The sequence below is a fragment of the Caenorhabditis remanei genome, chromosome IV, assembly GCF_010183535.1.
Source record: "Caenorhabditis remanei strain PX506 chromosome IV, whole genome shotgun sequence".
Taxonomy (NCBI): Eukaryota; Metazoa; Nematoda; class Chromadorea; order Rhabditida; family Rhabditidae; genus Caenorhabditis; species Caenorhabditis remanei.
Window position 1 is genome coordinate 23,366,826 of NC_071331.1, and position 13,095 is coordinate 23,379,920.

Consider the following 13,095-nt stretch of genomic DNA (forward strand, 5'->3'; position numbering starts at 1 on the left):
AAAAGCTCATATCTCAAAAGTGGGCGGAGCTAGAAAAAAGTTGTTAACTAATGAAATTTTTTGATTTCAAGTGCAATTTTTTGATTTCAAGTGCTTTATCTTTTTTTTATGCAAAAATGTTTTTAAAAAATCAAAAAATTCGAAAATTCCAATGTTCACCATCACGAAAAAATTCACAGTTTTCAAATTTTCGGGAAGTTGGTATTTTAAAGGCTCATAACTCAAAAGTGGGCGGAGCTAGAAAAAAGTTGTCAACTACAAAAATGATGTACTAAAAATTCTCTACATTTTTGTAGTTGAAAACTTTTTCTAGCTCCGCCCTTTTTGAGATATTCCTTGTGAAAGACCAGGAAGTGAGATTAGAGACGCAGAGAAGCCAGAGTGTCTAGCTGTCTGCGTCTCCGTCATTTATCAAATCTTTTTCTTGTTTTTTAACAGGCTTATGGTCCAACTAAATCCTCAATTGTGATTGTGAAATAAAAATTATAATAAATTTTCGAAAATTTTGAAACAGTAAAATTTTTTGAAAAATATTATTGTTTTTGTGGTTTTTAGGAACTACAGTAAGATTGCTCTAAAAACGCGCCAAAGGCACCCCAGACAGTTAAAAATCGCTGAAAATCGCACATTTTCAGCCAATTTCGTCTCTTTTTTTTCAAGTTTTACGGCCCAAAAACGCGTCTGGCGTGCCATTGACGCTATTTGAATGAAATATTTGAGATTTTTTTTGAATGGCGCGCTTTTGACGCGGTCAATAGTTCCCTTCAAAAATTTTATGTTATTTTGTGACTAAAAAAACCATAGACCATGAATTTTTTGTGTATCATCAATGGGAGGATTACGCCCCGGATAATGTGTAGATTAACCGGATTTTAAGGGTCATACGTATAAAATATCAGAGGATGGAGTTGGTTTTGTGACAACTTTTTTTGGTTTTGTGTAGAAAGTTACTGTTTCAAATAAAAAATTCACTGTTTCAGTACATTTTTGGTAGTGATATGAATAAGTTTGAGAAAAAGTTACTGTTTCATGTCAAGAAAAAAAGGAATTTTTAACATTCCTACTGTTTTTATTGTCCTTAGCTTTAATCCGGTTTCAAGTATGCAAATAACATTAAAAGCCTTAGTAAATCCGAAAATTTAAGAATTACTGTTTCAAGTTTTTTTCAAATTCAAAACTCAAAATCAAACTAGTATTCCTCGACTTCCACTGCTTTCAAATAAATAAAAAAACGCTGAAATCTGGTGTGCCGTTGACGCGTTTTTAGTTACAAAATGACATGGATAAAAAATTGGAGAAATCCAATCAGCCCCGTCCAATTTTAGCCAATTTTTATTCAGAACGCGCCAAAGGCACGCCAGATTTCTGAGCGCTAGAATTTGGACATTTTTAGCTGTTTGGCATGCCTTTAACGCATTTTCGAGTGACACAAAGAAATTAAAACTTACTGTTTCAGAAAAATTATATGCACCGCATTTCTAGAAAAATCAATAATTGTTTCGAATTCATTTTGAAACAGTAATTTTTTGGACAAAACCTGGACAAAATTTAGACAATTTTCAGCGATTTTAAAGCTGCTGGGGTGACTTCGACGCGTTTCAAAACTTAGATCTGAAACAGTAACTCATAAATTACTGTTTCAGATCTAAATTTCGAAATTTTGTTTTCCAGAATGATTCGACTTGGCCTTTTCCTCTCTCTGCTCTCAATTCTCACTGTCTCCGGCGAATTCCACAAAATGAAATTGGGCGGAGACTGTGAGAAGCTCCGCGTCGAACTCGAGTCCTCCGACACCGATGCCGCCACAAAACTCTCAAAACTCAACGCATTTTTGGACACTCTCGGTGCGGACACTCGTCAGAAATTCTGGGATATTGTGGCCGCCGCGAAGACGGACGCCTCCACTAACTTGCCATCGGAAACCGCGAAAAATTTGGCTGCAAGTGTTATCGCTGATTTTGAGGCTGGAAATTTGTTCCGCTCTCATCAGGAACTTTCGAAGGAGGTAGCTTTCAAAAAAATTGTAAAAAATCCGATTTTCTCTAAAAAGAGGCGGAGCTATCAAACAACTTTCAACTACAAAAATGATCTACATAAAATTTGCTACATTTTATCAGTTGACACTTTTTCTCTAGCACCGCCCACTTTTGAGATAAATGCGCTCAAAATTTGGAAGCTAGAGTGTCAAACTGTCTGGCAAACTTTAAAGCGTTATATTTCAAAAGTGGGCGGGGCTAGAAAAAAGTTGTCAACTAACAAAATGTAGAAAATTTTCTGTAGATCATTTTTGTAGTTGACACTTTTTTTCTAGCTCCGCCCATTTTTGAGATATGAGCCATTCAACATAACTTCCCAAAAATTCGAAAACTGTGCATTTTGTCGTGTTGGTGAACATTCGAATTTCCGGATATTCGCTATTTTTTAAATTTTAAATGCTTTATCTTGTTTTTAATCTGCAATAATCAAAAATTCAAAAAGTTCAAAAATTCGAATGTTCACCACCACGATAAAATGCACAGTTTTTAAATTTTCGGGGTTTCTGTACTTTAAAGGCTCAGAACTCAAAAATGGGCGGAGCTATCAAAAAGATGTAAACTACAAAAACAATCTTCATAAAATTTCCTACATTTTCCAGCTAAAATCAAAATTCGAATCGCTCGACGATGCCGACAAGACAGCCGTCAAAAATTTGGCAAAAGTCTACGGAAAACAGATCAAAGCTCTAGTCATGCCACTGCTCCCATCCAACTGTAAAGCGACTTCAGAAGCCGCTCAGGAAGCCGGAGCACAGATGGAAACAGGCGGATTTGATAACGTAAGTAGATCACAAAAAAAATTTGTAGATCAAAATTAAAACAATATTATTTCAGGGAGACTACATGCCACGTAAGAAGCGTGAGCTTCTGTTCATTGATCACCTAACCTCTGCTATCAGAGAAGTCAGAAGTCGTCGAGGATTTTAATTACCCTAATTAACCAAATTAACGCAATTAAATAAGTTGAATAAGTTGAATAAAACTTTTGGAAAAAAAATTTTTTTTGAAAATTTTTTGAAATTTTTTTTTTTGAATTCCCGCTCACCCTTGATTATCAGCAAGTCCTTGAGTCTGTTGAACGTATTGCTCGGCGGCCGACTTGTCAGAGTAGATTCCCAAAGGAGAGTTGTATTGCATGTGCTTGACACGTTGATCCGTCTCGAATGGTAGGGCGGTGCTGTTGAAGCCTTGTGGGGGGCGGGACTGGAAATTTGTTATCGGAATTTGAGGTTGTTAACGAACTAAGTTTTGAAGGAATTCAATAGAATTGAAAAAAAAATTTGAAACAGTGAAAAAATTGAATTTACTGTTTCAAAATTTTTTACTGTTTCAACATTTTTTACTGTTTCAAAAATTTCGGATTCTGGAAAAATAGGAAGATTACATCTTGTGATCGTACCTACGTATGAATTCTTATTTCCAAAAAAAAAATTACTGTTTCAAAATTTCAAGTTTTGAATTTCGGTTGATACACAGTTGATGTATTCGCTAAAAGTAAGAGTACTCTTCTATACTAAAATGAACCCAAAAATTACTGTTTCAAGAATATTTTTTTAGAATCGGGAAATTTTGAAAACCAGTTGAGCTTTTTAAGAAAAAAATTACAATTTTACACAAAATTAACATGTGATCTGGCTTTTGTTACTTACAATAATTCAACAGAAAAATATTACTGTTTCAAAATTGTTGTGGGTTATGAAATTACAATTAAATAAGGATTACTGTAAATGTTCATATAGTTGAATTGTGATTTAAAAAACTAAAAAACACAGAATTCGTATTTTTTAAATTACTAAAATTCTAAGATGATCAATACTGTTTCAAAATGACCATTTCAAACAAAGATCCGAAAATGAACAATTTCGTGTTGTAATTTTATCGTAGTTCTAAGAATGACTGTTTCAAAATTTGGATTACAGAGATATGACAACTATTTCAATAAGTTTAAAGTTCGCTGATTCAAAAAGTCAAAAAATTGGCGTATTTAAAATCTAAAGATATGTGATTGTGAACATTTACTGTTTCGAAAATTAAATTCACTAAAATACCATTTTTGGGATACAGTGGTCTTAGGCAAGTAGGCGGTTTTAGGCAATTACCATTTTTTCAAAACTGGTTAAGCATCACAAAATTACTGTTTCAAAATTCTGGGCTAAAAAAATTGAAGGATTTTATCATATTGCATGCTCCGTTAAATAAGGATTACTGTAAATTTTAATATTGTTGTAATTTGAAAAAAAAATTACTGTTTCAGAATTTATAGTTTTTGAAATACGAGAATTCAAAGATGATAAAGCCACTGTCTTAAAAAATAAATCCGAAAATTGGCGTCCTCAAAATTTAACGTTAAAAAAACACTGATACATCCGAGACGTACAAAATTTACTTCAAAATAAACTTTTCAAAAAATACTATTTCAGATTTAGGAGATAATACAGCATGCCTAAATTTTTGAATAATTTTTTAAATTAATTTCAGCAATACCACTGTAAACATACTGAAAGTATTATGAGAATTTTCAAAAAACAAATACTGTTTCAATATTTCCGCTTGTAGATTTTCAAAGCCATCAAAACAGTTTCTTTTAACAATTATTTAAAAAAAATTTTTAGTTGTACAGGTAGTTTTGTCGTTATAATCATATTTTTGCCATAGATTTAAAACTGAAAAAAACTGAAAAAATTACTGTTTCAAACAAATGAAATAGTTTGGATTTAAAAATTGGAGGCGATCAGAGACTTGTTTAATTAATATTTTAGCTCGTAAATTATTGATTTTTGATAATTTTCTGTTTTTCAACTACAGTAAGCTCATTTAATTGAAAATTTGTTTTCAACATTATTATCATAAATTACCGTATCTCAAAAATCATAATGGATAAGTTCTGCATTTTTAAAAATATTACTGTTTCAAAATGTATATTTTTGGAAGAAATGAATTTCGAAGATGTTTCCTCTTCTGGATTTCATGGAGTGAAAATTGCTATTTCAAAATTAGGAAATTTTTCATCAGTCGCTATCATATATATGAATCCAAAAACTGTTATAACTCGACTAATGTTTACAATTTGAAGTTACTGTTTCAAAGTTTTGTTCGTTCAAAATAGGCAATAATTAAATATTACGGAGTACAATTTTGTAACAAACAATTTTGAAAAATTACTGTTTCAGTATTGTGGTGTTTTTCAAAACTATTGTTAAATTTATTCGTGGTGGGATATAATTAATTAATTAACAATACCCCAAACTCACATCACTAGAATGCTGCAAATTGACACGGTATGGTGTGTGTTCGTGACCTGGACCAGTGTTCTCAGTGACTTCTGGACGCCAGATACGAGTGGCCGCTCCCGAGGATTGCCTGAAAATAAAAACGTGATGATTTGAGAATGCAGAGGGGTTTTTTATAGGTTCTTAGTGAAAAATACAATTTTTTGTACTATTTTTATTTCAGTCTGCAAAATTATTTACTGTTTCAGAAATGTTGGTTTATTTTAATTTTAAAACAGTAATCCAATTATTCTTTATTTTTGACTGCGTGTCATTTTTTTAACGGTTTTAAAAAATTTTTGAGCTAAAATGAAGGAGTTAGTACTAGTAATTCCAGAACTTTACTTTTTTGTTAAAATATTCAAAATTTTGAATTTTTAGTTCAAACAGCAAAATTCGTATCAACTTTTAATGGATTTAGAAACTATTAACAGTTTCGCGGTGAAACAGTGAAATAATTTTTTTTTACTGTTTTAAGGTTTACCATGGTTTCGGTGTCGTTGTGATTCTCACCATACTGATATTTTGATATTTTAGACGGCCCGGATTGGTTTGGTTTAACTAAAAATTAAAAAAAAACGGGTTTAAAAAAGAAAAAGAAGGATAAAATTATGATAATACGTACAAAAAAGAGAATAGTGCTACAACCGCGCTCTACCGAAACCAAAGAAAATAGTGTGCGAAATTGAGAGACTCAGAGAAAAAGAGAAGGGCATTTCGATGGAGCGCAGTTGTAAGAACTGTGTCGAGCTAATAGCAAAGCCAAATATCAAAAAAAATAATTGTATATTTTTGATACATAACGAAAGGTAACTATTTTAAAAATTCTCAACTTCCACAAGTGGAAATTTTGAAACAGTAAGTTTTTTTGTGGTTTTTTTCCAACTTGAAGGAAGAAGTGTACAAGAGAAAGGTGTGGAAAAGGAAAAAGATGGAAGAATAAAATGTGAGAGAGCAATCATCTTTGTCCCGTTTCCGCTATTTTGTGGGTGAGAGACACGGAACAAATTTTTTGGTTATATGAACGCTTATGCAAATTTGGAACAATAGGAAATAGATTGGTAATCGGATTGGATTAAATGAGTCAAATGATGAAATTGGTATATGAAACAGTAGAGAAAAAAAAAGGATTTTTTAAATTTGAGTAATGAAAAATTGTTCTTACAACAATAAAATTACTGATTTCAAAGCATTTATAGTTTTTTTGGCACTAGAAATTTACTGTTTCAATGGACAGTTATACGAAAAATGCTATTCCAATAAACTGCTTACATTCAATTTTTCAGTTTTTTTTTACTGTTTCGGAGATTTGGAAATTCGAAATGAAAATATTGAAGCTATTAAGTCTATTATTGCCATAGATAAATAGTAGGCTATTCAAAAACTGAATTTAAAGCAACAATGTATTTGAAATTGTATTCACCCTAAAATTCCTTAAAACAATCAAAATTATGAGCAGAATACTCTTGAAACAGTAATAAAATAGGAAAGGCCTCTAGGTAACCGTGGAGTTATGGGACGTGACCTATATCATTGGAAAGCTGAGAAAACGCTGATTTCAAATATAGACTCAGTTTTTGCCCTCGAGGCCTAGTATTGGAGAAAAATGAGGTCAAAATTTGGACCCCTGGCATTCGGAAGCGTGGCGCAGGTGGTAGTGAGGCAGTGTGGCATGGCGAAGAGTGTGGGTTCGGTCACCGGCCGCGGCAATTTTTTTTTTGCATTTTTTGTAATGAATTTTAAAGGTGCTCTGACCAGGTCTTTCTCACTTTTTCAAGATTTGTATAATGTTTTTTCGATTTAAAGTAGTTGAAATAACTACTTTTTAAACAATTTAATTTTCAAAAAATTAAAAAAAATTTCCTTTTTTTTGGACCGAACCCACACCCTTCCCCATGCCACACTGCCTCATTACCACCTACACCACGCTGCAGATATTTTTAAAGCGCCGGTAAGGTAATGGCTTGTCAGGGGTCCAAACTTTGACCCTGTTTTTGTCGAATACCAGGTCTCGAGGGCAAAAACTGAATATATATTTGAAATCAGCGTTTTCTCAGCTTTCCAATGATATAGGTCACGCCCCATATCTCCACGGTCACCCCGAGGCCTTCCCTAGTCAGTATTGTATCAGTGTTCAATACAAGGAAAAATTACCTAGTCAAATACGCAATAGATACTGTCAAATTTATTAAAATTTCGAAGAAAATTTGAAACAGTAATTTTTAGAGAGAGAGTGTATGCAAATATAGAAGAACTGATGACTGGATTAGATGAATAAAATAGAAAAAAACGTGAAACAGTAAAGAAGAACTGAAAATGGTCTTTTTTCGTACGAAAACTTATTAAAATCTCAAAAACTCGGTTCTTTATAGAAAAAAAAATGAAACAGTGTGTTTTTTTTCTGTAAATTGAAGTAGTATTATCCATGAACGAATAATTCTGAAAATAATCAGAATTTTGAATCAATGTTCTTGAAACAGTAACAAAATTATGAGATACTGGAGGAAAGAGACTAGAATAGCAATAAGGAACGGTCGATTTCAGTATATCTATTTTTAAAGGTTCAAAAAGTAATTTTTCAATAAAAAATAGAAAAGATTGTTTTTGGAAAATAAAATTTTTTGAAACATCAACGCCAATCGACAACGAATCAGTGTATTTCAATATCGTTTTTCTTCAAGAAATTTCTTGAAACAGTAAATTTCTAATGCCAAAAACTCATCACAAAAAGCATGGTAAAACATTGTTCATTGCAACTTATAGTTTGTCAATCAATATTAAAAACTGTTTTTTTACTGTTTCATATCAAAAAATAGTGAGTAAAAAGTCTACAAGAATTGAGCGAGAAATCTCAGAGAAAAAATGAAATTGAAAACAGTGAAAACTTGAAACAGTAAAATTTTTAACGTAAAAATAACTTTTTTGTATGAATTTTATGATGTATCAGTTCATGTAAAGTAACTTTTTAAAAAATAATCTCAGAGAAAAATAAATTTTAAAACAGTGAACACTTGGAACGTTACAATTAAAACTGTGTTGCTATTCGCCAAAATGTGTATCACGAAACAGTAAAATATTCCGAATTATATGAAAATACTGTTTCAAAATGAAAAATTGTCTAAAACCATAACATTTCTACTGTTTCAAAGTGCTAAACTATATCGTGTGTGAAAAATTTGCTAGCTTTCAGTTGAAATTAATGTTTTAGATTCAAAATTTATGTTTTGAAAATTTTTGAAACAGCAAAACAAATAATAGTGGAGTTTTTACAGGAAAAGCTAAAAAATAACTTCTGGAGAAAGTAAATCATGTAAATCAGTTAATGTAAAAGATTGTTTCAAATTCAAAAAAATATTTCTTTGAAACAGTAAAAACAATTTTTGAAACATGGTATCGAATTGAAAGAAAAAAATTACTGCTTCATTATGAATTCAAGACATTGTCCGATTTATTGTTTCAGTGACAAATTAACAAAAAATTTGAAAAAAGTTTTTCTGAAAAGTTGTCTGAAACAGTAACATTCTTCAATGTTTCAGATTTAAAATTTATGTTTCCAAAGCGCAATATTTACAAGAAATGGAAAGTTTCTTTTGAAACAGTAGTATTTTTAAATACAATAGAATCTATTACAATACTAATAAAATTAGTTCCTATTTATCAAAGTCTATGTTTTGAAACAGTAAAAAAAAATTGTCTAAAATTTCACTGTTTCAAATTCCAAAACTATCATTCAGGTCTACAGACAACAACAATAATTATACATAATCACAAATTCTCTTCTGTGGGGGTGTTCAAAACTTTTGTCGGATATTCGGAAAAAGGGAAAACGGAGAGAGAGAATGTTGCCTTCTTTCTCACAGAGGGGGTACCCGATTGGCCTGATTCTTATCTCTTTAGTCTCTATTCAGATGTGTCTCTTTCTCATTTTCTCCGTTCGAAATTTATTTCGAATCTGTATATGAATAAAAGAGACGGGAGATTAAACATGATGTGATTATATCATACCCCGGGAAAGGGGGGACCGGTTGTTTACTGTCTAAGAAATGTCAGTAACCTACTTCTACTTTGATAAGGATTAGGTAATTGGTAATTGGATTGTTAACAAAAAAAAGTTAACCAAACAATATTTATATTCACTGATCGCTAAGCCCACTTTGCAAAAATATAATTAGTCTGAAACAGCAAAAAAGATTCAAAATTGCAAAATTGAATTTTTTTTACATTTTTGAGATTACATTTTTAAAACAGTAAAAACACAATTTTGCATTTTTCTCAAATTTTCAAGATTTTGATAAACATGAATTTGAAAATAAACATTTTTAAATAGTAACTTTAAAGGAATGTTTTGAAACAGTAACCGTCAAATTCAAAATTAAAAAATTCTAGCTTTGAACACCCATAACTTAAAAAGGGGAGGCGCTACTAGAAAATGTTCAATTGCATAATTAATCGACATAAAATTTGCTACATTTTTGTAGTTGACAACTTTTTTCTAGCTCCGCCCATTTTTGAGATATGAGCCTTTAAAGTTTGTGGTAGCTAGATGCGTGTGAGAGACGCCGAGAAGCTAGAGTGTCGTTTTTAGTAAAAATTTGCGTTTTTGAGATGGATTCGGTGCCAGTTTTGACAAAAAATTAAAAAAAAAAGGCAATATTTAAGAGTTTTCAGAATAGTAAAATAAGTTTTTTTGCCAAATTAAAGAAAAATAGTTTTTTCTCTATATCTCAAAAAGGGGCGGAGCTAGAAAATAATTGTCAATTACAAAAATAATCTACGTAAAATTTGCTACATTTTATTAGTTGATAACTTTATGATAGCTCCGCCCACTTTTGAGTTACGCACGCTTAATCCGAGGAGACGCAGAGAAGTTAGAGTGTCTGACTGTCTGCATCTCTCACCTCCTCCATTCTCTCCGATTTGACAAATTTATTTCAGCTCCACCCAATTTTGAGATATAACTGTTTGAAGTTGTGGAGGGAGATACTTTTTTTTCAATTTTGAAACAGTAAAAATTTTCCTGGAAACCCACCTTGTCACAATCAGCTCAATCTTGTCATGAGCTGTAACTAGAAGTCTGTCCACAGCGTTGATGTCCAAATTGTCCAAATCCTCCAATTTGTCAACGACATCACCGTTTCGGAGACCAGCACGATCAGCTAGGGAGCCACCGATTATCTGGAAATTTTTCGAATTTTTTTCTGTTTCAGAGAAAACCATTGAATTTTTTGCTTGTATTAATTGTAAATGCTAAAACAAAAAAATACAAAAAACGTCAGAAACAGTAAATTTTTTCAGAACATTTGTGTTCTGAAACAGTGTAAAATTACTGTTTCAAAAAAAAGAAAAAAAAAAGATGAAGGTGCCAAACAATAATTTTTGTTGCATTACAAGCCGTGATTTTACTATGTATTAGAATATTTTTGATATTCAAACTGTAAAAAATAATTGAAATTTTCACTGTTCCGAAGGAATAATAGGTCACTTTTATTTTGCTCGTAAACTTGTTAAAATTCTGAAACAGTAATAAATTTTCAAAAATTACTGTTTCAGAATTCTTGAAAGAAAACTGAACAAGCATTGTTATATAGTAATGTTAGTATTTCTGGTTGTATTTTTTGTTATGATTGTGTCTAAAAACCGAACAAAAAATTCAGAAAGTTACTGTTTCAAAAAGTAAATTTTTCCAAATTAAATTTTTTTTCTTAGTTTCGTTCTTTACATGTTCAAGATATTTTCAATGATTTTGAAGCTTAAGTTGAAAAAATGTTTTTTTTTTTTGAAAATTTACTGTTTCAGAAAATGTAGGCGACTTTTGATTGCTTTGGTGAGCTTGCTAAACCAATAATTGAACCGGACGCAAATTTTTTCGACATTCCAAAAAAATTACTGTTTCAAATCGATATGATGAAGCCCTGGGGCGTATTTAGTAATAATTCCGAAAATTTGGTAATACGGTTTATATTCTGCTAATTAACCTGCTAAAATTCTGAAACAGTACAAAATTTTCAAAAATTACTGTTTCAGAATTTTTGCATAAAAATTGAACGAGCATTGTTTTATAGTACTTTCTCCATTTTTAGTACTTTTTTTTATTCCGATAATGCTTAAAAACCGGACGAAAAAATCTGAATGTTACTGTTTCAAAAAAAAAACCGTTTTTCAGAAAAGCTATTTTTTTAAGTCCCTCCCAACAAATTTCCTTCTCGTTTTTCCTGATACTTATATTTTTTTCCAATTTACGACTAATCTCTCATCACAACTCTTCTCTCGTTTCCTTCAACTCACACACAAATGAGTATATCTTCTCTCATTTCTCACACAAAAAATTGTAATAAGTGGATGTTTTTTTTTTCGTTTTCCTTCTCTTTTCCGTCCGTCGGCATGCCCCAGGTTACTCCTGTGTAAAAATAGACGGCGAGAGTGAGTGTGTGTAAATCAGTTTTGTGGTGATTTGAGGCAAAGAGCGGATGTGTTTTATGTGATGGAACATTTCTAATGGGTTACACCTATTGAAACAGTAGGAAAAGTTGAAAATCTAAAATTTGACGTTGAAAACTACGGAAACCCCTGAAAAACCCCCAAAAACCCCCTAAAATACATATTTTCAGCCAAAAACCCATTTTTCCAAAAAAAAGTGGTGGCCGAGTGGTTAAGGTAGACAGTGACACAAAAACGACCAGGGTTCGACCCCCACCCAGGCCAATTTCTTTTTTGCATTTCTAATTTTGGGTTTCTGGATGTCTAGAAGTCTTAAAAATTGGCTAAAACGCTATTTTTATCAAAAAAAGTCAAAATTTTCGATTTCTGAGTTCAAAAAGTGTCAAAAATTTTAGTGTTCTGCAATCCAACTATACCAGAATGTTATAGACAAAAAACATATTCAAAATATTTTTATTTGCTAAAAGAGTCCATTTTTTTGGTTTTCATGGAGAATTGCAGAAGAACCGATCAATTTTGAACTGTTCCGCTTTGATGAAAATGTTGAAACAGTAATTTTGCTGTTTCAATTTTTTTCAAGTTTTCAAAAAAAGTTTACTGTTTCAAAAAACTGTTTCAATAATGTTCCCGCATTTATTAACAAAACTTTTTACTTTTACCGTTTCAAATTTTCTGAAACAGTAATTTTCAAAATTTTCAACTCACATTCACAATCAGCACAGCTCCATCGGGAGCCTCTGTCACCCCGAACCCCCACGGGGTTCGGCGGTCAGACCGCGCCATTCGAACGGTCACTCGTTCCATGTCTGAACTACCTGAAACAGTACACAGTTTTTGAGGAAAAATGAAAACGCGTCAACGTCGCGCCAGCAGGGGTTCAGCCAACAACGTAAACAAACAAATATAATGTATGAGTTTGCGATGTTGCGGGGGGAGATTATGAGGGATATAGAAATAGATGACAGGGAGAGAAAGGGGGAGGAGAGATATTATTTATTGTTGTACATTTGAATAGAGGGAAATGAAAAACACAACTTTTTTTTTACTGTTTCAAAGATTTTTTGATGAAAAATTGAAATTGAATATGAAAATTAAAATAAGTAATAAGAAAAAAAGTGAGTTACGGATATTCCGTGAGAGTGTGAAACAGTAAAAATTTTTTACTGTTTCAAGGATTTTTTGTAAATTTTGAAAAGTTTTAAAAGTTTTGTAAACTCCAAGTTGGACATTTCATTATTTTTTGAAACAATTTATTTGAAACAGTGAAAATAGTTTACTGTTTTAAAATTTATAGAAATTTGAATGCAATCTGTTATATATAATTGGTGAGCTGATTTTAGTCCAATGATTTG

General features: G+C 31.6%; 2 protein-coding genes across 2 annotated transcripts; one reads left to right on the forward strand and one right to left on the reverse strand.

The window, feature by feature from the left end:
- Positions 1–1,672: 1,672 nt before the first annotated feature.
- On the forward strand, positions 1,673–2,963 carry GCK72_015949 (uncharacterized protein; the record flags this gene model as incomplete). The annotated part of the gene is made up of 3 exons (XM_003098705.2): positions 1,673–2,005; positions 2,636–2,815; positions 2,871–2,963. 3 exons carry the CDS (start codon positions 1,673–1,675, stop codon positions 2,961–2,963), a joined length of 606 nt encoding a protein of 201 aa, XP_003098753.2.
- A 114-nt stretch (positions 2,964–3,077) lies between these two features.
- Positions 3,078–12,547, reverse strand: GCK72_015950 (uncharacterized protein; the record flags this gene model as incomplete). The annotated part of the gene is made up of 4 exons (XM_003098696.2): positions 3,078–3,239; positions 5,288–5,396; positions 10,335–10,480; positions 12,449–12,547. 4 exons carry the CDS (start codon positions 12,545–12,547, stop codon positions 3,078–3,080), a joined length of 516 nt encoding a protein of 171 aa, XP_003098744.1.
- Between the last annotated feature and the right edge of the window lie 548 nt (positions 12,548–13,095).